Here is a 26,423-nt window from a genome sequence, read left to right as displayed (position 1 = left end):
GCACAACTTTTTGCTTAACTTGTTAGCGTACAAACATCTTGCAATTGTTAATAATAGCTTCTGCTGTCGACTGGTCAGAAATACCCAAAATGTTGGCCATGGTCAAAGTGGAACTCGAAAGGGTCACATTCACTGACGTCGGCAGAGAAACATACATACAAATATGCGGTGTGTACATACATACATACATATGTACATATTTACGTGCGATCCCGCTTCAATTGAAGTCTTTCTCGCTCAGTCGTAAGCCGACTTTTCACGGGTTAAGTTTATCGTTGAAGCGACCGATCAGCGACCGGATCGCACTCACATATCCTTTTGTTTCACTTCCGCTTGGCGTTTATTCGGGTTAATTTGTTTTGAAAGATGCGCAAAAATAACAGTGCCAAAAAAAAAACCACAAAACGCGTTATCACTCTTTGGGCGCTCTCTTTTCTCGCTAACGGTAAATCGCGCGAAGAAGCACGCGAAAGCGAATTGCAAAAAAGGCGGCCAAATAAAGCGAATGCCAGAAAGGTGACAGCAATAAACACAACAAATAGTCGGCTGGGTGCGAAAAGTTAATTAAATTGTTTTACTTGTGGAGTTGCCAACAACAACGTACAGCTGCATGTTTTGATTTAGATTTACACACACTAAGCGCACACACATAAGAAATATTTGCATTGCAGCAGCCGCAATTTGGACCACAAAATGCCGCCGTTTAATTTCATCAAGCAGGTGAGTGTGAACAGAAGACGATTAAATGTTTCTACACGTTTTATGACGCTAAGTCATTAATTAATTAACTAGACGTTTGTGCTGTAGGTGAATTAGTTAAGCTGCGCTTTCGATAGCAGATAGGCAATTAATGTAGACATCGATAACGAGCGCCGAAAGTTTCCTAAGTAATTAGGCCATTGCAAATTTGAAGTGCTCTTAAAGCTTCAACCAAAAAGGAATTTAATAAAATTTAAGACTAAAATAATAAACTAAATACATATAAATATTAATTTTAAATACATCAGCTGAATCATATTGTAGTCCGATCATAAAAATTGTTATATATATTTTTAAATACGTTGTAAAAATGCCTTTTCTATTTAATGATATAAAAATATTTTGCGATTATAAGTTACACTCTCCTCTAAGTCTGTTTATGTCTATGTTTAATGACACCCAAAATAATATTCCTTTTAATTAGCTACCAATTCGTGACCTGCAAAAGGTACATCATATCATTGTTTTCCAATTTATCAGGGTAATCAATACTGTCGACCTTGCCACAAATCAATTAATTAAAATATTACCTATTTTCCGAGAATAACAATGAGCTACGACAAACAAATGACTCAGAGCACTCTAAGATACGTATGGTTTCCAGTTCCCCACAATCGAACATAATGGTGGCTCCAATTTACCATATCTGTGGAAGACAAGCGGCAGACAAGAGTCGTGTCTAATTGGCAGACTCAAAACATAAGGAAACAAACGAAAGAAAATATAATACGGGAAATGGTAAACCAATTTGAATGTATCCAAACTGAATCTAATGAAATGCACAACGTAAATGGATTTATCCAAATCAGGCGCCCAGCTGGAGACTCCAAGAAGTGGGGATCTGAAAAAGAGATTTTCGTAATTAAGCGGGCTTCTGGAGATGCTTGATGATAGCTTCCGGTGATTAAATGTCAGAAAGAGGAGCAAACCCATCGGTGCTGGAAGAACTACGCATAAACACAAACTCCGGGAAGGGGAGTATTAAGCCAAACAAACCATAAAGGTGGGAACAATTTCTACGCAACTGTAGGTCCAAACCATCCGCAGCTTTCTTTGTGTTTTTATGGCTTTTCCCCCACTAATTTTGTTAGATCTTGGACTTGGCCAAATGCAAATGGGTCAATGGACAGCGTTTCAGAGGCTGCCGAGGGTATATGATTATACCGGACTATCTTTTAAGGGCCTGCCTAATGAATTTCCAAGTCGAGCTTTTCCCAGTCGTGTGATAATTAAGACGAATGACCCCTTAGTTAGAAAGTTATTGCAGCACATCTGCGTGTAGTCCGTGTTTTAAGAGATTATCTCAGCGCAGCTGAACCCGAACCGAATCTGGTTATACATATTTGCATTATTCAGTTTTTGTTTTTAGTATTTAACGCCGGGTTAATTGCATGTTAAGTAACAGTTAAATAACCGTTAGGCATTAGGCATTAGGCATTTGTTTATGGCTCCCAAATGCTCAGCTTCCATCGCAATTGTTGTCCAACTTTTCTGTGCCGCCGATTTCAATGAAGAAATTATTTTGAACTCTTCGTGTTAAATTCACCCACACTATAACTTTGGTTTTTAATTTCGGCTTATGGCGTGGGAAGCAGACAATACCAAATTGTTATTACGAGTGGAAAAAGTGCAAAATAAAAGAGAAAAACCACAGAAACGACTGGAAAATAACATCTGCGGTAGCAAGTTCGTGAAAAGTGCAGCGAATCAATTATACCACCGGGAAATCCAATCCGATTTTCAATCCAAAGATCGAACGCCTTTCAAAACCATTATGATTTGTGGCCTCTGGTTTTGTTCCCGCCTATCGCATATAATTAACCGTTTATTAATGCTAAATCAAAAGCACTGCCAACCAAAACACCTGTTATTGTTATTGATATTCAGCTTTTACCATTCGAGCTGCCGACGTGTTTTGACCTTATAAAAGGCTGCAAGTAGCAACAGGTTCAATTAATGGAGCGAAGATGAAATGATCTTCTTTTGTTGAAATTAAAAATGCCAGAAAAGGCTTTTATTGTCATAGTATTTTAATTACAGATATGTATTAAAATTATTCTAGTGTCTGATTCTTTTAAAAATGTAATAAATCAAATTGAATTTCGATTCATAGAATCGATTGATATGGTAACCATATCATATGATATAATCATATAACCATATTGATATGATTTGATTTAGATATTTTCAATATAATGTAATCAAATTCCCAATTTAATTAAATTTCTACAATTACCATTATTATAAAGCATTTTAAACATTATATTTCTAAAACTTCGTTAAGAACAAAATAACATTTTTTTAATATAATCGTTAAAATGTTTAATGGCTTCCAACCCTTCTATTTAAGAGACAATAATAATAAAATTTTCGTTTTAAAAAATTGCATTCCATTTGTGTTACACCTTTATGACTAGCAAACTTAGCTAGAAATCGATCATGACCCAAACTATCAGAAGAGCAGCCCAATCCCACGACGGAGAACACCATTGAGAGGAGTCAGCTGGTGGTTTTGTATGCCTGGGATCTGGATCTGGATCGGTTGGCAATTAACGTGGGCTGTTTTTAGCCCGAAGATCAAATGAAGATGAAGCTACCCAGCATTCTTTGGCCATCTTCAGTTAATGAAAAGCCTGGAAAAGAGCAATGTGCTATTGGCACAATCACCGCTACAGGAAAACTGAAACAATAAAAAAAAATAAGAAAAAATAAAATCGTCCAAAGCGGTACATTTGCCGGCCCGTTTTCCGCTTGCAGTTGAGGAAAATGAAAAATGCCACAAGTCGATGTTGCATTGTGGGCCTTTGCAATGTCTTAAGTTTGCATTTCGGTTTATAGCGACTTTTTACGTAAATGTCGCGTGTGGCGGCGTTGGCCACAAAATGGTCTTAATGTGTTTGGCGTTTTGGCACCGCAACAAAAGGCAAACAATCAAATTGTTTGTTGGCTTTTCTGGCTTTTGGTTTTGGGTAAAAGGAAAAGTCAATTGCCTGGTCGTTTGTCTTGCTGCGGCTTGACGTGTGTAATTATCATAAATAGTAAATTGCATTTTTCATCATGCTAAAAGTCGCACATTTTCAGCCTGCAAAAATGCTTTGCATTTCGCATCTACTATGTACATTTACAATTTACATTTTCATTTACAATTGCTTTCATTTTTGTTTTTTTTTTTCGCCATTTCCCCAGTTCACGCCTCAACCTCAACGGTTGATTGAACTTGTCAGAGTTTTGAGTTGCCCAGAGTTTGGGGGAAAAACTTGGAAACATGGAAACATGGAAACATGAAACATGGACAACAAAGAGAGTTGTGTTTTTGTATTTTTGAAAGGCATCGCATTGTCTTGCCAAGATGCGGATACGTGGATACGCAGATACTCGTACCAAAGATAAACGGTTCTCTGGGCCAGACCCATTAGTGTCTTTCACGCTTTGGAACACACTGGAAAACCATTTCGACTCATTACCAAGTCATACACAAAACATTTTTGCCTTAATTGAGCCGAACTCGTCTCCGAATTGTTAAACAAATCGCTGCCAAATTGTTTTAACCAAAATAATTTGACCACTTTCCTCATTCGCTGAACCTGGGGGAGTAAGTCTATGGCTCCCAACTCCCAATCCCCAATCGCCGTTGGCTGTTAATGATAATGGCAAATGCCCGTCTGCCAGTCTCTAAGCATAAATCATAAAAGTGAAGACTCAAGCCAGTCGAGCGCGTCAGTTCGGTTGACAAAAGCCGTAGGAAACCCGAGAGATGCAAATCTATGGAGTATACAACAGCGATTCCGATGTCTTACTGCTTTCCTCTGGTTGTGCTTGATTGCCTGTGGAGAATGTCAGTGCAGCAAAGTGTGGAGTTTGCGGGGAAAGAGACATTGGCCAGAAAAGAAGTCATGCAGTGAAGTCACAGGGTAGACGAATCAATACTCTTTTTATATTATATTTGATCTAAGTGTTAAATGTAGTACTGATTCAAGATCTGTAGTTTTATGGACCAACTCATGGGCACTAAAAATTGATTAAATTTACTTACATCTTTGTTTTTCCTTATAATATGTAATTTATTGTTCGTGCTCTTAATATATATCATTTGGGTTTATCAAAACAACAATACTCAATACCAACATTCCTTATAAAACTTCAAGAGTCAAACTAATCAAACTGTTAGACATAGCTGAAAGAACCGAAACACCTAGTAAATGTAAATGTTAATGTTTACCCGCAGAGAGCTAATAGAAGGAATTAGCAAACACCCCGTAAGAATTTGTTTAAGACTAAGACCCTTTTGTCAGCACTTCCTCTTGGCCTTTTGCCCGGAGCCAGGTTCCGTTGGCCTAAGACCAAGAAACCGCAACAAAATGCGCTGCGCTTTCTGCCTTTTTCTCAGCCAGTTTGCTTGGCAAGGTTGGAGAGGGAAAACCGACAATATAACTGATAATTTTCATTCACTTCTGAGTCACACTCGGCGCTTCCCACTTGCTCTTTTGGCTCGCAGCTCTTGGCCCGATGCCCGCTGCTCGATGCTCGATGCTCGATGCTGGCCTGGCCATAAACTTGGAGCGCAGCTTTCCGAAGCGACCAGTCTGCATTTGACTTTCTGGTGGCAAAGACGCGCTGGCAAAGAGTCTCGGGAAAAATCTGTGGGGAAAAACTCGAACCGCGAGAGTCGGAAAACCGATCCTAAGACCGTATCAAATCGAATCCAGCCTAGCATTCGGCTTAACTTTCAATTTTTCTTTATTTCGGTTCAGTTTTTTGGCAATTATACACACAAATTCAAAATTTTTCTAATTTTGTATGTGAAATTTCTATTGGGAATTCCGCTTTCAATCGCGCTGCGTGTGTGTAAAGTTTGTGTGTGCGGCGACATTCGCTTTTCAAAAGCGCTGGAAAAACTCGCAAGGATTTCACTTTAGGCCGCGCTTGCTGCCGGCTTCCATTTGGAATTGCCATCAGTTGGAGAGAAACAAAACTAGTTCAAGGCATCGTCACAGTATCTTTCAGATACAGATACATCCGCGGGTTTTGATCCCCTGCAACATGGAGCTATCGCTGTCGCCAAAAGAAACGGTAATTACCGGCTTTTCATTATGCATACTCCCCTCTCGAATCTCTCCCATCAGCTCTCTTATATTAACTTGGATCTTAACGCGATCTTCAGCCTGGACAAGTTTATTTAGCCAGGTTCAGCTGTTAATTACGAGATGAAGATTATTTGTTTATCAATTACAATCAATTTGGTTTTTGATTATGGTGTGTGGCTAGCTCTTGTACAAAATTATTGACACAAATTAAGACACAAGTTAAAGAAGCAAAAAAACTGGAATTTTCCTGTTAGATAGTGATATCCTTTCCCCAGCAAAGGCGATATGATATTTATGACAACATAAAATTACATTTTGTTTACTTATACGATTTCGTTGGCATTGGAAAAAGTTAATTTATTCTATTATAAAACATTTCACAGCATAAATGTTTCTTTAATTAAATAAAAACGTTCAAAGTTCTCAAAGCTACATTATATGTCGAAACACTTTCTTTTGCGGTACTTTTAAATTTACTTTTCCTTTTTTTTTTAAACAATTTAACTCTGCTTCCAATTTTAACAAACGTTTAACGCCATCGATGACAAACAATTAAACTTTTTATGCTCCATCCATTAAGATAATAGCTTTACCCCAAAGAAAGTAAAAATTTACTACACCTAAGATATATGCGTATCTAATTTATCTTTTGACATTCTGTTTAGAACATTGGCTCAATGGCTTTCGCTTGGATTGATGACGCTAATTGGCGACTGTGAAAGTCTATTTGGGGCCATCAACTTAAAAAACAATGGCTGTAAAAAATTGTTATAATTTGCGGCTGGCAGAGCAAAATTTACTTGTGCTAGTTTTTGTTTTTCTTTTTGTTAGACCATGACAAATGCAGTTTGGCTGTCAACAGTGAAGATCAATCAATCACAGAGCCAGAGAGCTGGAAAACCTGGTTAACCCAAGCCCAGTTAAAGTAATCCGAGTTATTTCGCCATTTGCAGGCAACAATTAAAATGTTTTCATGTTATGTGTGCAGCGCATTTTATGCATTGCTTATTTATGAGCAGCAGCCCCCCAGAAAAAGCCAGTCATTATATTATTGTGATTTCCATGAAATGTCATTTTGTGGGAGTAACCAGACACTGCCAGGCGAAGCATGAACTTGTTTTTGGTCACTGAGCACGCCAGTGTAATCACTGCCACAGTTACAGCCACAGCCACAGCCAGCGTCGTCCAAATGAAATGGCTCAGAGTCAAAGCATTAATTAGCCAAAGGCACAGCCTAATGACCCCAAACCGTTAGCCAAGATCGAGATGAAGATGCATGCATAAGTGGTACACATACGAGTCGACTATATGTACAAGCATCCAATGCTTGGCAACCACTTTCCACCTTGCTGCGTTCCATAAATATAAATAAATAAAAACTTATGTTCGACAGCCAGCAGGCAACAAAAACTAGCTGCACCACCGATGTGGTTCACCACCAATGTGGTTAGATGTGGTTCACGCCCGCCTCAGTTCACTTTTAGTTTTCACTATCACTTGCCTCCAATCGGATGCAGAGCACTTCTCCAGACGGGTTTCGGTTTTTATAATTTTCTTTGGTTTGAAAATGATTTTTTTTTTTTGGTTTTTGTGTTTATGCTCGGGTTTTGGAAAAGTGTCTCATGTCAGCAACAATTGGCGATCGTTTGAAAGGTGTTTAATGTCGTGGCAAATGCTGTTCGAACAGCCTGTCAGTGGCATTGTCGTCATTTCGGTGAAAATGGGAGCACAGAATGGTAATTGCAGATGAAAATTGTATTTAATAAAACCTGATTTATTCGATTCGGTTCGAGTTACGCTACGTGCCTACAATTTGAACTCATAAATCTTAAGCTAGGAAAGAGGAGGAGTAATCAAGTTATTGAGTGGCTGTTTTCATTTTCTCCAACACGTACAATATACAAAAATTGTATTACCCTAATAAATATTTAGCTAATTAAATTATATTAATTATTAATAAAATTAAAGCGCATTAAAGAAAATCTAATATGATTTATAACATAACAATTTATTTATATCCAATAAATTTTTATAGCTCGAAATATATATGTTACAACCTTCAATGATCTATTAAAACTTATCAAGCATTTATTTATCAAATTTTAGGAGATCCGGCCCAACACCATTCCAGACCTCAAAGTCGATGCGACGTTTCGCAAGGTGGCGAAAAATGCGATAACCTTTGCCCTCTGGAAAATAGACGAAGATCGCCTGGAGGCAGTCCCTCGATCGCAGTATGGAACCTTTTATGACAACTGCGCCTACATTATCTACGCAGCGAGTTTGCCGGGTCATTATGCCAATCACGAGACCATCGTACGTAGCTTAATCAACATGTATAGGCTGGTTTCTAATCAAAATTCCATACTTATAGACACGCGAACAGAAGCCGAATGTGGTGTTGGAGCGATATATCCACTACTGGTTGGGCAAGAGTGTCAGTGAGCAGAACCGCTCCAATGTGGTGCACAAAATCCAGGAGCTGGACTCGTATCTGGGAAATGTGTCTTCCATTTATCGTGAGACCCAGAGTCTGGAAAGTGCGAGGTTTCTTTCGTATTTCAAGAAGGGCTACGAGTGAGTTAAACATATTTTAAATTAATGCATTTATATGTTAAAGAGTAAGACTATCAAGGGGATATAAAAATAATGTCAATTATAATTTACAGCGTTCGATCAGGGGCCCTGTTAAATGCGCCCAAAAGACCACGCCTCTTTCAACTGCACGCCCGCAAATGGCTGAGATCCATTGAGCTGGCCACCATCGATTGGACTCACTTCAACTCGGATTACATAATGGTTTTGCAAACGGACACCCTGATCTTTGTGTGGATAGGACGCTCCAGTTCGGGAATCGAGCGACGAAGTGCTCTGGCTTGGGTTCAAAAGCATTGCAGTGGCTCCCCCATCACCATAGTGGATGATGGCTACGAACAGGCCATGTCCCAGGAAACTAAAGAGCTGTGGAACTCCCTGCTTCCGCTCAAGAAACGGATGGTCTGCCAGGCCAGTCAGTTGGTCAACGAATACGCCGACTACAATAGCAATAAATTCCGCATCTACAAGTGTAATCAGAGGGGGAGGTTGCATCTGGATCAACTGGACGTGGGCATGCCGGCCAAGGATGATCTGAGCGATGCCCATGGAGTGTATCTACTGGATAACTATGGCCAGAGCATTTGGCTGTGGGTTGGAGCTCAAGCGCCTCAGGCAGATGCACTTTCTGCCATGGGAAATGGACGGGCGTTTGTCAAAAAGAAGAAGTATCCGGATAACACCCTGGTGGTGCGTGTTCTCGAAGGTCACGAGCCGGTGGAGTTTAAGCGACTCTTTGCCAACTGGTTGAATGTTTGGCAGGAGAACACTAGAGGTCACAAGCCAGTGTCCACAAAGTTCGGCAAGCTGGATGCCCACTCCCTCTGCGAGCGCCCCAAAATGGCAGCGGACACACAGCTCGTGGACGATGGCAGGGGTGAAAGGATACTGTACCGCATCTGGGGGGATCAGGTGGAGGAGATGCCCGTCTCCAAGACGGTGGTCTTCACTACCAATGCCAGCTACGTGGTTAAGTACAGTGTGCAGGTAAGAGTGAGCCTATTTTATTGTATATAATTATAAAACTAATGATATATCCATTCTATCCTCTGAAGTGTGCCACTGTTGTGCCCGCGGATCTGGCCTCTGTGGGCATTGAAACGATCATCTACCAATGGAATGGCTCGGAGGCCTCTGCGGAATCGATTTCCCGTGCCGACAAGTTTGCCAAGGCCAGTTTTGATGCCCTCAAGAAGCCCGGGATGTTCGTGCAGCTTTACGAGTTCGACGAGCCGCCGCACTTCCTTCAGATCTTCGAGGGAAAGTTGATCATTATGCGGGGCCAGCGCAGCGAGATGCTCTACAACGGGAGCGTTAATGGAGGCAATGTCTTGTCGGACACTTTTCTGTTGAAGGTCTACGGCGATGCCAGCTACAATGCGAAGGCTGTGGAGGAGACACCACTGTCGTCGATTAGCTCCAAAGATTGCTATGTGATCAAGACGAGTCACGTTTGGGTGTGGTGTGGTCAGAGTAGCACGGGAGATGCCCGCGAGATGGCCAAATCGGTGGGAGCGCTTCTGGGTGAGAGCTCGCTGGTCCTCGAAGGAAAGGAGAGCAAGGAGTTCTGGCAATCGGTGGCCATGTACTTCAATCAAACTCTGGTGATCAACGGCAATGGGAACTCCTGTTCCAGCAGCACCAGCAGCAGCAGTGGTGCCGGGAGCATGTGCAACGGCAGCTCCAACGGTGGCAACATATCACCCACCCTCAGCAACAATTGCTATCTGAACACCAGTGTTCCCAGTAAACCGAGACCCCCGGTCCAACTTTTTATGGTCTGGTGGCAACAGAGTTCGCTGAGGTATGAGGAAATTCTCGGCTTCGATCAGCAGGATCTCAGTTCGGATTGCACATATATTCTGGACACTGGTACCCTCACCTACGTTTGGCTGGGATCACAGGCCTTGAACCAGGAGCGCTACACGGCCATTGCCCAGAGTTATGTGCAGAACGCTCCATTCGGACGCAGATCGGCAACTGCATTGGCCGTCGTCAGGCAGTTCCAGGAACCGAACGTCTTCAAGGGATTCTTCGAGTCCTGGCAGAACGATTACGGCAAGGTATGTGTGTATTAGTATTTCTTGTTTAAAACTTTTATGAACTCTCACCATAGAATATAGTTGTTTTTGGTGAACAAAAAATGTATTCGAAATCCAAGTTACTTTTTAGGCTTTCAGCAATTGTCTCAAAGTTTCCTTTAAAATTACTCATACATCAAACTTGAATTTTGTGCAAAGAAATATTTAGTAAACATTTATCTAGATTTTAAAATAATAATCCTGTATGTCCTTTAGAATTTTTTGTCCTACGAGGCAATGCGCAAGGATCTGGGAAACGCTGTTCCCACCACCTGTAGCCTCGCAAATAATGGGTCACCTTTGCTGCTGAACAATAAACAGAAGGGCTTTGATGGCCACAAAAAGTATCCACTGACAGTTCTCATCCAGGAGATGGACATGCTGCCACCAGAAATTAATCCGCTGAAGCGAGAGGTTAGTTTAAGCAAACTTGATTATTTTATAAGCAAGGTTTTCTAACATTTTGTTTCTACTATACACAGGTTCATCTCACACACGATGACTTTGTCTCGGTTTTTAAAATGTCATTTTACGAATTTGACGAGCTGCCCAAATGGAAGAAAATGGAGCTGAAAAAACAGTTTAAACTGTTTTGAGCTTTGGCAAATTGTTGAAATGCGTATAACGAGTGCGCACTGTATATAATCCTCACTTTTAATGAATACTATGAAGATGTAGTAGCTGTTGAAGCAATTTATATTAATTATACACACTACGTAGATGTAATAAAGCGAAAACATGGAACTTTTGCAAAATAACATTGTTAAAAAATCGAATTTGGCTTCATGTTGTTTCTACTTCCTCAGAATCCGGTTCATCGCCGCTGCCGGAACCTGTCCATCAAAGAAAATCACCAATTATCCACAGGAACTTATATAAAGAGATTGAAAAACTCACTGGGAAACAAGAGTCCGAAAATAAACTCAAAAATTCCACCGAGTAGATCCCAAAACATATTCGATCCGGTGTGGTTAACGTTTTGTAACTAAATACAATGGCATTACTGCTCCAGAGCAGTTTTGACCAGACCCCTTTAATGAGCCATGACAAAAACGCACGATCAAATCGGTTTTAATTCAAACTAAAAAAGATTGCATGATTTAGGTCAAAAGTACACAAAATACTCTGCCTATTGAAAAGCTTTTATAGGTAAATGCTCATATCAAATTTATTTGCTTTGCGATCATCGGATTATTTCAATTTTAGTTGTCGTAGTAATCACCAAAGTATTCCTCATCAGCATTACAAACAAGAAATAAAATGATTGTATGACTATTTGGAAATATACCAAAATTAATTACATTTGTTCGCGAAGAAAAGGTCGTTCAAAGGCAGCTCAAAGCAGTCCTTAATGTTTGATTTAACTTTGTTTCTTTTTAAATATATTGTTGTATTTATATCATTTGATTAGGTGGTTAATTGTTTGTATTAATTATTCGGCTGTTTAATTATTTAGCGACCTTGTCAAATGCTGTTTAGGTCGAAGAGTCGTAATCGTCATCAGAAGAGCTGTCAGCTAAAAAGCAAATTGTTTTTTAAAATATATTCTATTTTTTTTTTTATAATTCGTTATAAAAAATGTTTTGGATTTATATTACTTATCCAGTTCCACTTCTCCTATATCCTCCAACTTACAGCCGAACAGCATATCCCTAATGATTTCAAATATCATTCCAATAATTTCACAATCCTCCATGCCAAGTTCCTTGGTTTTCTAATTTGTACTAACAACAGCAGCTCTAAGCGGCTGGTTTATATACAATTTGGTAGTAGACATATATAACTGAATTTATCTTTTGAACTTGGTTCGTTTTCATGGTTAATCGTACATAATTTAATTAATATCCAACCATTTGGCTTTCAATATAAAATTTGTCTGGCAGCGTGACATTTAAAATGTCCAGAGTTTAAAAAATAGTTTTATTCAACTTTTGTGTAGGTACTTAAAAACGAAATCATATCATAACAATTTAATATACATCATAGCCGTACATGGGTCCCTCCATATAGGCCTTCTGCTGGTCCGTGGAATTTCGTCGGATTCTTCGGCCAATGGGCTCCAGATCGGCATAGCACTTGGGGAAAACTCTCTCCACTGCAGCAATGGCATCTGCTTTGGTTATATTACGAACAGCCAGCACTGAGGCCAGGGCTTTGGACTTGACACAGTTCTGGAATGGAGTTTTAAACAAAAGTTTAGCTTTTTCAAAGTTAAAATTACCGAAAACTATTCCAAACTTAATTATAAGCGAGGCACTACATAGACACTATATGAGGGTCATACTATGCTTATCTTAAATTGATAAGGTATATTTTTTAAAACTCAAAAATATTAAAAAATAACCCCAATTTCTAAGCTTCGTTTAAGTAAATTTTATAACTGCTTTAATTTACGCAAATACGTATTCAACAAGTAGGTTTCCTTAGCTCGATATTACAAGATAAGTAAAAACTAGGTACTTTAATCATTACATATATAAATCTATTTTTAATTTATATTTTATGTTGGTTTTATGCGGCAAAACTCATATTATCTTGGGTACCAATATATATAATACAAATTAAATTGAAAAAGATTTCTAAATTTACTAAATATACCTATAACCCACCTGATGAGCTTCTTTTACATTAAAAGGCGATGCATCCCCCTGGAACATGGCGCTCAAAAAGGAGCAATGAGCCAGGTTCGCCGCTCTGATCTCCGTGCAGGCCAGGTGGTCCACGTTCCGGAAGTCCATGTCGTTGTTGCAGTAGTCGAACATGTGAATCATCTCGTGGGTGAGGACGCCATGGACCATGCTCTTGTTTTTGGCCATGTTCTGGCACACCACGATCTGGTTGAGCTTGGGATCGTAGCCCCCGGTGACCGTGGGATCGCACACCTCGCAGGAGATGTGCCGGCGCAGATCGATGGGACAGCCGGAGCTCTTGAGGGCTCCCATCATCAGTTTCACCAGCGGCCCGTTCTTGACACACCAATAGACATTCTCCTCGCACTTGAAACGATCGATGTTCTCCTGGCCCTCCAATCCGAACAAAACCCGTGTCCATTTGGGCTTGAACGTTTCGCCCCTTCTCTCCGGATACAAGTCATAACCCCAATCCTTCTGTTTAGTGCCAGTGCTCTCGGAGGATTCCTGACTGGCAGGAGCTTTTTCGGGCTGTAGATTCGGTTTTTTCTGTGCTGTGTCGGTGGTTGCTTCTATTTCGATGGGAGTAGTTGCCTCCTTGGCCCACACCTTAGTCAGAAATTCCATTGTTTTATGGGTTCTTTGCTCCTCCAATTTGGTTAAATAACAAACCGGCAGCTGATTGCGCAGCGTTGCCACACCGTCGATGAGTCAGTGGTGTTGCAAGGGGGTTAATCAATTACCATTTAAAAGTATATAAGAGGACATACGAAAATGTATTAATTAATTAAAAGATTATCTATTTCATGGACATATATTACTATTTTAATAGGTATAATAAGTAAATATTATTTGTCTTAATAATAAAACAGTTATACGTTTACACAAATCATACCCTCTCACCGATTACTACTCACGCCCCTGGCTGCTGTTATCGATAGCTGTCTTTACTGCCACCGCTAGCGCTACACCGGCATTTACTGTAAAAAAAAAACCATACCATAGCAAATTCCACGTAAGATTTACAGAACAGGACCACCAACTGAAATTAGAAGAATAATTAGGAGTAGCGAAAATCACATCCAAAATGCAAGGCCTGGGACTTAGCCAAACGGTGCTAATACCCGTCGTGGTGGCAATAGTGTTCCTAAATGCAAGCTCGGCCACCGATGTTCCACGTCCGCTGGGAGTCTCACTGGCCAAGGCTTCACTGTACCAACCGCGGGCGGGCGACAACAGTTGGACCTGCTTGGATGGCAGCCGGAGCATACCCTTCGCCCAGATCAACGACGACTACTGTGATTGTCCGGACGGCAGCGATGAGCCGGGCACTTCGGCCTGTTCAAACGGCCAGTTCCATTGCCTCAACAAGGGCCACCAGTCGGTGGACATACCCAGTTCGCAGGTGCAGGACGGGATCTGTGACTGCTGCGACGGCAGCGATGAGTCACAGGTGGTCGGCTGCCCCAACACCTGCCTGGAACTCGGGGCGGCGGCTGCTGTCCAACGGCGAAACGAAGCGGAGCTCCACAAGCGAGGAGCAGAGCGACGCCTGGAGATGATCACCAAGGGCAAGCAGATGAAGGCGGAACGCGAGGCTCGCCGTCTCGAGCTGGACCAGCGGCACAAGGAACAGGTGCTTCTGCGCACCGAGAAGGAGCAGCTCAAGCAAAACGCCGAGGCTCTGGAAAAGGAGGCAATTGATATCTTCAAGGCGGAGCAGCGTGAAGTGGACGCGGAGACGGCTCAGGCGGAGCAGGAGCCACAGCAGATGCGCCAGGAGGCCTCGCTCAGCTTCGTGCGCTACGACACCAATAAGGATGGCTTCGTCGAGGTCACCGAACTGATGGTGGACATGAATCTGGACAGGGATCGTAACGGTGTGGTCACCATCGAGGAGGCCAAGTTCTTCCTGGACGAGCGCGAACGCGTGGATCTGGATGCCTTCGTCACACTCGCCTGGCCAAGGATTAAGCCCCTACAAATGCTGGCCGAGGGACTATTCCAGCCGCCGCAGCCAGAGGAAGTTGTCGAGCAGGAGCAACCCACCACCGAGGGAATCCAGCCCACTCCGCCAAAGCCAAGTCAAGGTGAAGAAGGCTTTCTTAATTTAATATACTTAAACGCTGAATATTGTTATCCCTTATCTTATCTTTATACTTTTATACTCTTCCAGAACAAGCTGATCTGGCTGGGGAAGAAGAGATCGAAGCCGACGAAGAGGGCGAGGAGGATCAGTACGACGACGAAGAGCCCGATGTTGGCGTGGGCGAAGCGTCTCCGGATGTGGAGGAAGTGAAGCCGCCGAATTACGATCCGGAGACCGAGCGTTTGATCCAGCAGGCCAACGAGGCGCGTAACGCTTTGCAGGAAGTGGAACGCAGTCTGCGCGAGATCGAGCAGGAGGTTAAGGAGATTGACGAGCAGAACAGCAAGGGGTACGGCCTCACCGAGGAGTGGGCCGTGCACGATGGCCAGTGCTACAACTTCGAGGATCGGGAGTATGTCTACACTCTCTGCCCCTTCGATCGGGCGTCTCAGAAGTCGCGAAATGGAGGAGCCGAAACCACGCTGGGTCGCTGGGACAAATGGATCGGCGAACCCAAGAAGTACTCGCAGCAAAAGTACACCAATGGGGCCGCCTGCTGGAATGGTCCGAATCGCTCGGCCATCATCAACATCAGTTGTGCCCTGGAGCCCAAGATCACTGCCGTCAGCGAGCCAAATCGCTGTGAATACTACTTTGAATTCGAGACACCCGCCGCCTGCGACAGCGAAGCTTTCCAGGCCGAGACGGAAAACCTGCACGACGAACTCTGAAATGATCCACCATCAAGGATGAGCCGAACAGAAATGTGTGGTGTGCTTGGCATACGAAGATCAGAGATTTGGGGATTGTATTTTAGTTTTAAAGGAGAATATTAATTTTGTCGAGATCATTCCCAAGCTGTTGCAGGAAAATCATCAAGAATTGTAGCAAATTAATTCAGTGTATGCATTTAAGCAAAAAGTACATCAAGTTTCATTTTGAATAAAGTGTAAACGCATAGTATTTTTAAAAAACTATAGTCGAGCACATTGGTAATAAAATCATTTCGTTGGGACACATTCTTAGTAAATTATCATAGTTTTGTTAAAATCATTTTCTTTCTAAATCGAATGATAGCAAATAAACATTCTAGTTGCATTGTGTAAACATACTTAATAGTTTTGTAATAATTGAGCACAAATTGTATATCAGAATATATGGGGATCTTGCGGTTTACTAATCGTAAGAGGCTAATTACAAAAACACCCACAATCTACATAAAGCAAGAAACATACTTTCATTCTGAATAAAGTGTCAAAAAATTTCGTACTTTAAAAATTATTTTTGAATCAGTTAACAAAAAAGGGGACTATGAATATTAAGTTAATTCCCTATATAACACATTTCATTTTTAATAGAGTATAAACATTAAGAATTTTATAAAAATATGCATATTAAAGTGTAGATTAATTCTATGCTTCGGTAACTGCCAGCTTTATGTCCTCCAAATAGCCATCCACCTGGTGCTCCAGGGCGAGGATGTGGCCCGTATTGCAATTCTCCGCGCCCACAAAGGTCAGAATCAGCGGCAGCTTGTTCATCTGCACCACCTGGTAGTTGGAGTACATGGAGATGATAGTCTTGTTCTTGCCCAATCCCAGCTTGCTGGCCTGGTCACAGGCGGTGGTGAATGTGGGAATGAACGAGGGCATCAGGGCGAAGTCTACGTTCTTCTCCTGGCTGACCCGCAGGAGGGGCACTCCGTCGCGGTCCGTTATCTGAATCACGTACAGGCCGCTGACCCTTTAAAGTGAAAAGTACGCAAGTTTATTAAGGCAGGAAACCTTTCCTTAAGGGAACATATACTTCTGCAGCAGGCCATCTAAATACTTCTTGATGTCGTCCGACATGGAGAATGCGTGAAAGTGTGAAAGCGACGGACTAAGAATAAGAAAATTCAGTTTTTTCTCCGCATCCAGTTATTTACACAAAACAAACTTCCAACAGCTGACTGAAACTATCGATAAGTGCACATTACAAGGGCGTCGTTTTTGGGGGTCATTATTAAAGCTTACCAAAATATAAAAAAATAAAAAATGTTAATTTTGTTTAGAATTTTTACTTCTATTTTTAATTTTATTTAAAGAAATGTATTGTATTGTCAACGTTTACAACGATAATGACAAAAACTTTGTAATAGTTAATAAAATAACAGAACCCCTTTTAATACCTTTTGCCTACGCCCTTGCTAAGTTATCGATTGGAGGCCGCTTTTGGTTGCGTGGAAATAAATGTTTGTATTACCATTGATTGAATTAGTAGAAATAATTTGGTAATTAAATAAGAGAATTGATAATTCCAAAGATTAAACCTTCCTCGACCATGGTGACTGGTGATCCGGGCGCGACGAAGCCCCCAAAGGCGGCGGCTTCAGATGATGACGACTACACCGCTTCCATGACGCACCTAACCATTGGCCAGCAGATCCAGGAGCTGTCCAAGCAACTGCAGAACACCAAGGAAGGAGCTGCACCAGCAGGTGCGCGATAAGCATGGAGCACTTCTGCAGCAGGCCACCCACGCCGGTCGTTTCGATGCGGCTCTAAACACGCTGGCGGAGGATGTGCAGCGGGTCAGGGAGACGGGACACCGGCTGAAGAACCAGGTGGACACGCAGTACCAGCAGGTGGAGAACCAGACGCAGGTGCTCGGCCGTCTGCACGATGTCAGCCACCTCCTGCGCTCAGCTGGAACCCTCCTCACACTCGCGGCCAAGTTGAAGGGCACCAAGGATGTCCTGCGCCAAGCGGAGCTGCACTTCGAGCTGGGCCAGCTCATCGAGGACAAGGAGCTCAAGGACATCGAGTTCATACAGCAGGAGCGGGCCTACGTGATCAGTTCGGGTCAGAAGATAAGGAACCTCACGCAGATGCAGTTGGTAACGGGCCTCCAGGAGCGAAATCAAAACCAAGTGGTTAATGCTTTAAAGGTGGGCTTGGGGAGAACGTAAAGAGATTACACTACTTTAATACCTAACCCACAGATCTTTATGAACTTCAATACGCTGGAGAAATCGCTGGAAAACCTGCTGGCCACCTTTATCGCGGACATGGAGCAATCGCTCAAGGAGTGCTTTGCCGGGAATGACATATCCGTGCTCAATAAGTCGCCCACGCACAATGTTAGCAAACCAGCTCCCTCGAGGGGACCGGGAAAAACTCCCCAGTTGACAACCACCCAGAACTTCCGGGCCAAGTTCTGGAAATCCCTGCACTGGCTGCTCTACGACGAACTTTTTGAGACCTGCACCCAGATTAAGTTGCTTAAAACATCTCTGGAGCAGATTAACCAGTTTGGCTACACATCGGAGGCCTCGGATCAGTGCATTCCGCAGCGATTTTGGCAGCAGGTGCAACAGCTGCTGCGCAAATCGTTTGACGAATGCGCCCAGCATGTGACGCAGACCCTCCAGGAAGGACTCTCCAAGCTCCTGACTTCCGCTCGCGGCTTGGAACAGCGTCTGAATGGGGAGTTTCAGTTCGATAACGAGCTATTCGCTCCTTTGGAAGTGGGTTACGTTAGCAAGTGTGCTGCCAACTTTAAGGCCTGTTTGGCTGGAGTTGATTTACCTGGCAACGAAACTGTGGACAACTTTATAAGGGTGGCTTCCACAGAACTGAGTGCGGCCTTGATCGACTCCCGTCTCACGAACTCCATTGCGAATGTTTTCGCAGCTTGCGGCAAGGAAATGTGTACCAAGCTGGAGGCTCAAATTAAGCTGGGAGCTGATTCCAAGCAGGTTGTGGATCTGCCCAACCTGCAGCAGCAGCAGAACACACAGCTGGCGAATGTTCTGTACTACTACAAGGATTCCGTGCGTCGCATGCTGAGCGATCTTCAAGTGCAGTTTGAGAAGACCCCGGGAAGTGCCAGGGAAATTATAGCCCGGTCCCTAGAGCAGGCTGATCTGCTCATCGGCACCATTCTGCAGCAAATAATGGAGTCGATTATAACGACCATCAGTATCATCATATTGAGTATGCACAGGGAGCCGGGATTGAACACGGAGAGGCTATCGACCACAGGCCCGTCGATGTACATGAAGGAACTGCAGGTGGGTGGCACTAGCAGCATTCAGTAAAAGTGATCTACATTAATGAGTTTCTTTGTAAATGCCTTAGGAGTTTGTCAATCGTTCCTGGTCGCATCACATCGCCTTGTTCGATGATAAGCAGATGACTACGAAGTGTGGCCACGAGCTAGCCAAACGCTGTATCGAGCTCTTTCTGCACAATGTCTGCATTCTGCGTCCTTTAAGTGCGGCGGGAAGACAGCGTTTAAAGCAGGACTGCCAGCACATGGAGCAAGCTTTGAAACCCTTGTGCCCTAATCTCGCCGAGCTTGGAAAGCCCTCGCGTTTGCTAAGAGCCATGTCCCTGCTGATCGTCCAAACGGCCCAGGAACTGGTGAAGCAGACGGTTGGGGAGGATTCCCTGGTGCCCAGCTATATAGTGTTGCTGCTGCTCTTCGGACACGCTGGAGCGGATCTGCAGTCGCCACATACCACGGCCAACTGGTCCAACGAACGTCTGATAGAGTGGCTGGATGGACACACGGCGGAGCGGGAGAAACTGGAGCTAATCTCGGGGGCATTGCAGCGGTATCGCGACAATGCGAGGCGCAAGAACATTCAGCAATACGACGAAGTTTACCCCATGATGGTGGAGTATTTTGAACAGGCCTTGAAGGCAATTTCATAAATATCAAATTTGTTCTATAGAACTGAATCGGTTTACTAAAATTAAAAAACATTTCAATCTACAAAAAGCACAAACGTACTTTTTACAGGGCTCTCTATTTTATTGGTTATTGTGAAAACTAATTCCGAGTATTTTAAATTTTTACCCTTAAACCAAAACGAATTAATTAATATATAAAGTATTATAACAATTTGTAAAATGTTACTCAAAAAACTAATCGAATTTTTAAATATGATGACGATTATTGCGTGATAAAATTCGATAGCTATCGGTTGCTTCGACTGATTCCGTATTTTTACTTTCCCCAGCTCTGGTCACACTACCGATCACCATTTTGTTTGCAACGTGAAAAATAAGGGAAAAACGCTGTCGCCCACTTCAACTAAATAAAAAAGGTGTACAACCGACTGGAATCGCTTCAAATCGCTGCAACAACAGAGACTTAATAGTTAAGAAGATGGACAACATAGAGCGACTGTACAAATGCTACGAAATTCTGTCCGAGGCGGGCGATAAAATATCCGAGGTAAGCCGCCATTGCAAAATGTGCCGGAAAAAACGGTATGAGAAATGTATATGATATCTATTGTTTTTGCAGCATGTGGAGGAATACAAAGAGATTATTAAGGCCGTAAAGGGCACATCGAAGGAAAAACGCTTGGCATCGCAATTCATTGGCAACTTCTTCAAGCATTTTCCGGATTTGGCCGACACAGCCATCGATGCCCAGTTCGATTTGTGCGAAGATGACGACACACAGGTGGGTGGGGAGCTGTAAACCCTTTGAACTTAACAAGATGATATATTGAGTTAGGAATTTTTAAACTATACAACTCTTTATGTAGATTTTTCCTATATATGTATGTCCAACGTGTAAATTGTTCATTAATTCTATAATTGCCACATAAGGTTATTAAATTCCATATCAGCCTTTAGTATTTAATCTTTAACTGCCCAAAGTGTGTAAATTCTAGAGCAATAAACTAAAACTAACTAAACCACTTCTACACCACTTCAGATCCGCCGCCAGGCCATTAAGGATCTGCCGAAACTCTGTCAGGGAAACGCTGATGCCACCATTCGAGTGGGCGACACTCTGGCCCAACTGCTCATCCTGGACGATGCCACAGAACTGCAGCAGGTCAACAACTCGCTGCTGGCCATCATAAAGCTGGACACCAAAAGCTCCGTCACCGGACTCTTTCAACAGATAACTACGGGGGATGAGACGACAAGGGAGCGCTGCCTCAAGTTCATTGCCACCAAACTGCTGACCATGGGACCCACGGTTATAACCAAGGAAATCGAGGACTACATTGTGGAGGAGATCAAGAAGGCGTTGCAGGACGTCACTGCTGATGAGTTCCATCTGTGCATGACGATTCTGGGGGCCACCAAACTGGGCAGCACCATCACCGGACACGCCGAGCTCGTAAAGCTGGCCACCGAACAAGCGGAGCTTAATAACACAGACACGGACATCATTGCTGTCGATGACGAGGTTGTGGAGCGATTTATACAGTGCGCCACTGCAGCGGCACCTTACTTTTCGGTACGTTATAGGCATGAATTAGCTGCTCTCTGCTTATTTCCAAATCTAATCTCTTGCTATTATTGTAGAAAACCATAAAATCAACGGCCTTTGTGGCTCACGTTTGCGATAAACTGCTGCCCATCAAGACCTGGAACATGATCGCCACTGCAGTGTCGCAAGATCAAATTCAACTCAGACTACTGAAAGTATTTGCCGAGATGATAACTAACACGGACAAGCTGGAGAATGCCAGCGAACGCATTAATGCAGTCTACCATGTATTACTGGTGAGATCAGTTGGTTGTTCACTCAGAAACATATAGTATAACCAGTGCTTTTTTCTTTTCTTTACAGGAGTACATGCCTTTGCCAAAGCTGAGCGATGAGGATCTGGGCGATACCCCGCCCTCGTTTCAGTTCTCGCACGCCGAGTGCTTACTGTACGCTCTGCACACGCTAGGAAAGAACCATCCAAATAGTTTAAGTTTCGTCGAGGATGCGGAGAAGCTAAAAGACTTTCGAGCTAGATTGCAATATCTAGCAAGAGGAACACAGGGGTAGGCTTAAGAAAAATGAATTACTGTTCCAATATTTTATTTTATTATTTATATTGCAGTTATATTAAGAAACTGGAGGAGGCGCTAAAGGGCAAGACCGGGGAGGAGCTAAAGACGGAGGAGAACCAATTGAAGCAGACGGCGCTAAAAACAACATCAAACATTAACGTGTTGATACGAGATCTATTCCACTCGCCGCCAATATTCAAACATGACATTGTGCTGTCCTGGATTGTGCCAAAAAATGTAAGGATTTGACTTTACTCTCCTTAAGTCTATATAACCAAACGAGCTTTTTCCACTTTGCAGACCAAGCTTGGTAAGCGCCACGCACCCATTACGTTTGGAGAAAAAGCAGCTGCCAACGGAAAGGAGAAGGATCAGGAGCCGGAAAAGAAGGCGCGGGCATCCAACGACCAGAAGTTCTATTCGCCGCCATCTGGAAAATACTCAAACAAGGTGAACCAGAACTATGGCAACAACAACAGGACGAGACAACGCGGCGGGGGCGGCGGCGGCGGAGGCTACAGAAATCGACGCTTCAACAAATACTAAGTAAAGAATACAGAAGCAGATAAGCAACAGCGCGTACTTCACTTGAATGGTTTGTCCCTAGTCCGTAAACCTTAAAAATACTACCAGAGATTGGATTCGTGCTGAATAAACGAAACTTAAATGATGCTGCAACCAAGCAAGTAAACAAACGAAAACTAGAGAATCTACTTTTTGCAGCGATTTCTGGTGAGTATGACATCTAATTTCCCAGTAACTTTCCCCCTTTCGTCTCTTTTCAGCGCAATTTATTCTCATGGAAAGTAAATGCCACATTTTAAAAACCATTTTCTCATACACCTCACGCATTGCTTTTATTATTTTCGTGAAAATTGTTTTTGCCCCATTTTGCGTGGAATATTCCAAACAACGTCACGCCCTCTTCTCATAGAATTCAACAAGAGGGGCGCTGGCTTCGTTTTGAATTTATCTCACAACTAACTTTCGATTCTGTCAAATGCATAAATATAAGATTATAAAGTTAACCAGTTGAACGAACTCTGCAATATCAATCTATAAAACAAAGTTGCAAATCTGCGGAAAAGTTAGTTTCCCGATTTGAAGAAAACGATTTTCAAACAATAGAGTGTTTGTTAAATCAACGTTTTGTTTTAAAGCTTTTAGTTTTTATTTAACATGTAATCAAATCAACAATTGTACCACGTAGAAATGCAAATCAGCAGAAAAAAAAACACAGAAAGCATACATTTCTTGAATTCAATAAAAGCAACATTAAAACTACACCATGTTATATTTATTGACCTATAAAAAAACTCTGAATGTAGTTACCACCAGGAAGAATATGAACTAAATAAAAATGCTTCAAATAAACATGTATATGGTTTTCCGGAAATAATTACTGGAAAACGTACTAGTTTTTGTCTTACTATTATGTAACTCCCTATAAATAACCGTGGAAAATTCGATTACAACAGAAACTAAAATGACTTGCAGGCCACGCAGCGATTTGGATGCATATATTTATTACCATTAATAAAAATATATATATGTATTTGCGTAATAGAAGCCATTTAAACATTATAAATACAGTAATTATAGTTTCAGCTTAAAAACTTAATCTGTGTTGCCGTCCCGATCCTGGCTACGATTTCTCGCCCACTAGATGCTCGGCGGAGGCTGATTGCCCGGCTGCTGTCCAGGATTACCAGGATTGCCGTTCGGATTGGGTGCACCGCCCGGCTGCTGAGCGCCCACCAGTTGGCTGGCGAAGCTTTGGAACAGCTGCAGCATGTCGTTGGGCATGGCCGGAATCTGGGGTGGGGCACCACCACCGCCAGGAGCACCGGGTGGAGCACCACCGACACCGGGAGCAGCTCCTCCGGCATTTGGCTGGCCCATGTTGGCGAACAGCTGGCCAATCGTATTCATCACCATCGGATTCTGGGTCATCGACTGCAGCTGCTCCAGATCGATTTCGGCGTTGCTAAACAGATTCCTGACCGTGGGATTGGCCAGCATGGCGTTCAGACCGTCTGTCAGATGCGATAGCTGCGGCGGCTGATTCCTAGCATTCCTGGCCACCTCCAGGTTGTTCCGGTAGTCCGGATTGTCCGGCTCCAGCTCGATGGCCTTACCGTACGCCTGCTCCGCCTCAGCGAACTTGCCCATGTTGGAATAGGCCACGCCCAGGCGGCAATACGCCTTGCTGTAGTTGGTGTTGTACAGCAGGGCGGATTTGCAATCGGTGACGGCTCGTTCGTTGTCGCCCAGACGGATGTGGGCAGCCGCCCGGTTGCAGTAGAAGATCGGGTTCTTCGGATCGAAGGCGATGGCCCGGTTGTACTGCAGCAGGGCCTCGTTATACTTGCACTCCTTCATCAGCCGGTTGCCCTCGTTCTTGATGGAATCGGCCAGGGCCAGGGATTCCGGATTGCGTTCAATATACAGCGATTGGAAGAGCTCGAACATGTCGATGTTTTTCGGGGGGCCACTGCCACTGCCGCTGGCGCCCAGCGCATCGCCGCCGGGGGCACTGGATGTGCTGCTCTGTGCGGTGGCCTGATCCTGGCCGGCGGCGTCCTGCGCCGCATCATCCACATCATCGCCCACGTCAAAGGCCGCCTGCAGGCACTGGATAGCCACCTCGATGCTCTCACTTTGGTCCGGCGACATCGCGTCCAACTGCTTCTTCAGGTAGTCGATGAAGCTCCGCACGAAACTCTGCTGCACTGCGTCCGGCATTTTGGTTCAACTTGTGGTAGTTATTCTCTCGATTTCGTATGGTACGACAAAAAGTAAATGTGATTAGGCGAAATGTGGAGTGAGAATTAGAGCTGAGCTGTCAAAAGTATCGGTGCGGTAGTGTGACCAGAGCTGGGGACGTTATCGAAACGGGTCAGTGGTATCGGAACACTTATTTCGGAAACGGTCTTAAATACGATATTTTCGGAATTTCATAAAACAATCTGGAAATATTAATATTTAAAACAAAAGCTTTTCGCTTGTGTTACTTGAAAAAAGTATAAAAGAATTATTATTTTTCTTGCTTTAATTTTAACTCACATGCTATCTATCTACTTATTCCATTTAGGCCAAGTATATTTAATATAGTTTTGGAATTTATTTGAACTTGTAATATAGGTTCAGAAAGAAACGTTATTTAACAATATCAACACTTTTGGACTTTTTTTAATATCTGTTAGGAATAAAAGAGTTATAAAATTTTTTTTTTTGAAAAACTTGTTATCAATTTCTTTAATATAAAAATTGGAAAAGAACAAACTATTTAAAAATATAATTAATCCCACTGACTATCAAGTTTACCAATTAATCAAATCCTTATCGTTACCTTGTTATTAAAAACAATACAATCTATGTTTTAAATGTTTATAATTGTTCCTTATCTGTACATGTATGTATATAAAATGTATTCTGCTGAATATAAGCGCAGAAAGAACAAATGTTGAATTAGTTTTTCAGAAACTTTGTACTCAGCAGCTGCATCTTTAAGTCAGAGAATGTTTAAAACAGCGCTTCTTTTGAGTATTTTGAGTGCAGCTTATCAGCAGGGATGTTTGGCAAGAGATTGTGATACAGCAACTTCGAATGCCTCATCTGAATTTGTCTTACATCAACAAAGTCTAATTAGCTTGCAGTTGAAACTAATAACCCTGCAGGAAAATCTGTTTCTGGCTGGGAAAACGTTAAAAGACGCTGAAGAAACTCGACGAAAGCAGATCGCAGGATTCGAGAAAATTGGTTCGCGATACTTTTACATCGAAAGTCATCTCAAAAGAAACTGGTGGGGCGCATCGGATGTCTGCCGACAAAAAGATGGATTCCTGGCTGCTCCAAGGAGTTCCGAGGAGTTGTCTGCAATCAAATTAAAACTGACGTCTGGCCAAAACTATTGGGTTGGAATCAGCGACCTGGGTGATAATGTCACTTACGTTTCTCAAGCAACCGGACAACCAGCCTTTTTGATGTGGGCAACTTGGGAGCCCAGCCGTGTCTTTGGTAATAAAGATGAGGATTGTGTGGAATTGATGGCACAAAGAAATTACTTCATGAACGACATCAAGTGTAATACTAGAAGTCATTTTATTTGCGAGCTGAGCGATTAAAACATATGCATTAAAAAATTAATCAACTCAAATTTGTCATAGAAATTTTACAATAAAATCTAATATACATATGTAAAAAGTAATGGTTATATATATTTTACGAAACATAAGAACTAAGTAAAATACATAAAAATCTAAAGCTAAAAGCCGAAATTCGAAAATAAGAATATAAATTAAAACTTTAATTTCTGTCCGTTATCTCGGGGTTCGTGTCATTACTAAACACACATCTAATTCATGGTTTGAGGCCATGAGTAC

The 26,423-nt window shown here is 42.6% G+C and overlaps 9 protein-coding genes and 1 long non-coding RNA gene across 12 annotated transcripts; 5 read left to right on the top strand and 5 right to left on the bottom strand.

The window, feature by feature from the left end:
- The first annotated feature begins 229 nt into the window (after nt 1-229).
- Nucleotides 230-11,275, top strand: LOC128261846 (villin-like protein quail). Of its 3 annotated transcripts, XM_052995749.1 has the most exons (8): nt 230-516; nt 672-720; nt 7,950-8,159; nt 8,218-8,420; nt 8,513-9,425; nt 9,494-10,501; nt 10,736-10,933; nt 11,002-11,275. In XM_052995749.1, exons 1-8 carry the CDS (start codon nt 506-508, stop codon nt 11,113-11,115), a joined length of 2,706 nt encoding a protein of 901 aa, XP_052851709.1. In that variant the 5' UTR covers nt 230-505; the 3' UTR covers nt 11,116-11,275. The 3 variants fall into 3 exon arrangements, with proteins under 3 accessions (XP_052851709.1, XP_052851711.1, XP_052851710.1); XM_052995751.1 differs by having other exon boundaries at nt 231-720; XM_052995750.1 differs by lacking the exons at nt 230-516; nt 672-720 and adding an exon at nt 5,332-5,829.
- LOC128261848 (uncharacterized) lies at nt 11,198-11,505 on the bottom strand. The gene is made up of 2 exons (XR_008268295.1): nt 11,417-11,505; nt 11,198-11,352 (listed from the first exon to the last, which is right to left on the bottom strand). It is a non-coding gene; the product is annotated as an uncharacterized LOC128261848 (long non-coding RNA).
- A 297-nt stretch (nt 11,506-11,802) lies between these two features.
- On the bottom strand, nt 11,803-12,227 carry LOC128262372 (uncharacterized). Its single transcript, XM_052996573.1, has 2 exons — nt 12,155-12,227; nt 11,803-12,035 (listed from the first exon to the last, which is right to left on the bottom strand). Exons 1-2 carry the CDS (start codon nt 12,213-12,215, stop codon nt 11,995-11,997), a joined length of 102 nt encoding a protein of 33 aa, XP_052852533.1. The 5' UTR covers nt 12,216-12,227; the 3' UTR covers nt 11,803-11,994.
- A 150-nt stretch (nt 12,228-12,377) lies between these two features.
- On the bottom strand, nt 12,378-13,827 carry LOC128262368 (mitochondrial inner membrane protease ATP23 homolog). Its single transcript, XM_052996570.1, has 2 exons — nt 13,129-13,827; nt 12,378-12,690 (listed from the first exon to the last, which is right to left on the bottom strand). The coding sequence occupies exons 1-2, from the start codon at nt 13,774-13,776 to the stop codon at nt 12,490-12,492; spliced, it is 849 nt and encodes a 282-aa protein (XP_052852530.1). The 5' UTR covers nt 13,777-13,827; the 3' UTR covers nt 12,378-12,489.
- A 304-nt stretch (nt 13,828-14,131) lies between these two features.
- Nucleotides 14,132-16,212, top strand: LOC128262363 (glucosidase 2 subunit beta). The gene is made up of 2 exons (XM_052996564.1): nt 14,132-15,239; nt 15,326-16,212. Exons 1-2 carry the CDS (start codon nt 14,237-14,239, stop codon nt 15,967-15,969), a joined length of 1,647 nt encoding a protein of 548 aa, XP_052852524.1. The 5' UTR covers nt 14,132-14,236; the 3' UTR covers nt 15,970-16,212.
- A 341-nt stretch (nt 16,213-16,553) lies between these two features.
- On the bottom strand, nt 16,554-17,204 carry LOC128262371 (ragulator complex protein LAMTOR3 homolog). Its single transcript, XM_052996572.1, has 2 exons — nt 17,045-17,204; nt 16,554-16,981 (listed from the first exon to the last, which is right to left on the bottom strand). Exons 1-2 carry the CDS (start codon nt 17,086-17,088, stop codon nt 16,651-16,653), a joined length of 375 nt encoding a protein of 124 aa, XP_052852532.1. The 5' UTR covers nt 17,089-17,204; the 3' UTR covers nt 16,554-16,650.
- A 183-nt stretch (nt 17,205-17,387) lies between these two features.
- LOC128262361 (conserved oligomeric Golgi complex subunit 5) lies at nt 17,388-19,959 on the top strand. The gene is given in 5 exon segments (XM_052996561.1): nt 17,388-17,471; nt 17,543-17,701; nt 17,703-18,167; nt 18,222-19,292; nt 19,360-19,959. Coding segments are annotated over 4 exon segments (2,256 nt in total). The 5' UTR covers nt 17,388-17,471; nt 17,543-17,560; the 3' UTR covers nt 19,939-19,959.
- A 314-nt stretch (nt 19,960-20,273) lies between these two features.
- Nucleotides 20,274-23,322, top strand: LOC128262364 (apoptosis inhibitor 5 homolog). Its single transcript, XM_052996565.1, has 7 exons — nt 20,274-20,464; nt 20,537-20,698; nt 20,957-21,490; nt 21,559-21,759; nt 21,827-22,029; nt 22,089-22,275; nt 22,339-23,322. The coding sequence occupies exons 1-7, from the start codon at nt 20,396-20,398 to the stop codon at nt 22,582-22,584; spliced, it is 1,602 nt and encodes a 533-aa protein (XP_052852525.1). The 5' UTR covers nt 20,274-20,395; the 3' UTR covers nt 22,585-23,322.
- A 203-nt stretch (nt 23,323-23,525) lies between these two features.
- On the bottom strand, nt 23,526-24,903 carry LOC128262366 (small glutamine-rich tetratricopeptide repeat-containing protein beta). Its single transcript, XM_052996568.1, has one exon. It carries the CDS (start codon nt 24,781-24,783, stop codon nt 23,701-23,703), a length of 1,083 nt encoding a protein of 360 aa, XP_052852528.1. The 5' UTR covers nt 24,784-24,903; the 3' UTR covers nt 23,526-23,700.
- Nucleotides 24,904-25,526: 623 nt separating this feature from the next.
- On the top strand, nt 25,527-26,321 carry LOC128262370 (C-type lectin 37Db-like). The gene has a single exon (XM_052996571.1). It carries the CDS (start codon nt 25,560-25,562, stop codon nt 26,163-26,165), a length of 606 nt encoding a protein of 201 aa, XP_052852531.1. The 5' UTR covers nt 25,527-25,559; the 3' UTR covers nt 26,166-26,321.
- Nucleotides 26,322-26,423: the final 102 nt, after the last annotated feature.

Source organism: Drosophila gunungcola, unplaced genomic scaffold (genome assembly GCF_025200985.1).
Source record: "Drosophila gunungcola strain Sukarami unplaced genomic scaffold, Dgunungcola_SK_2 000001F, whole genome shotgun sequence".
NCBI lineage: Eukaryota > Metazoa > Arthropoda > Insecta > Diptera > Drosophilidae > Drosophila > Drosophila gunungcola.
This window is presented reverse-complemented; position numbering and strand designations above follow the sequence as displayed.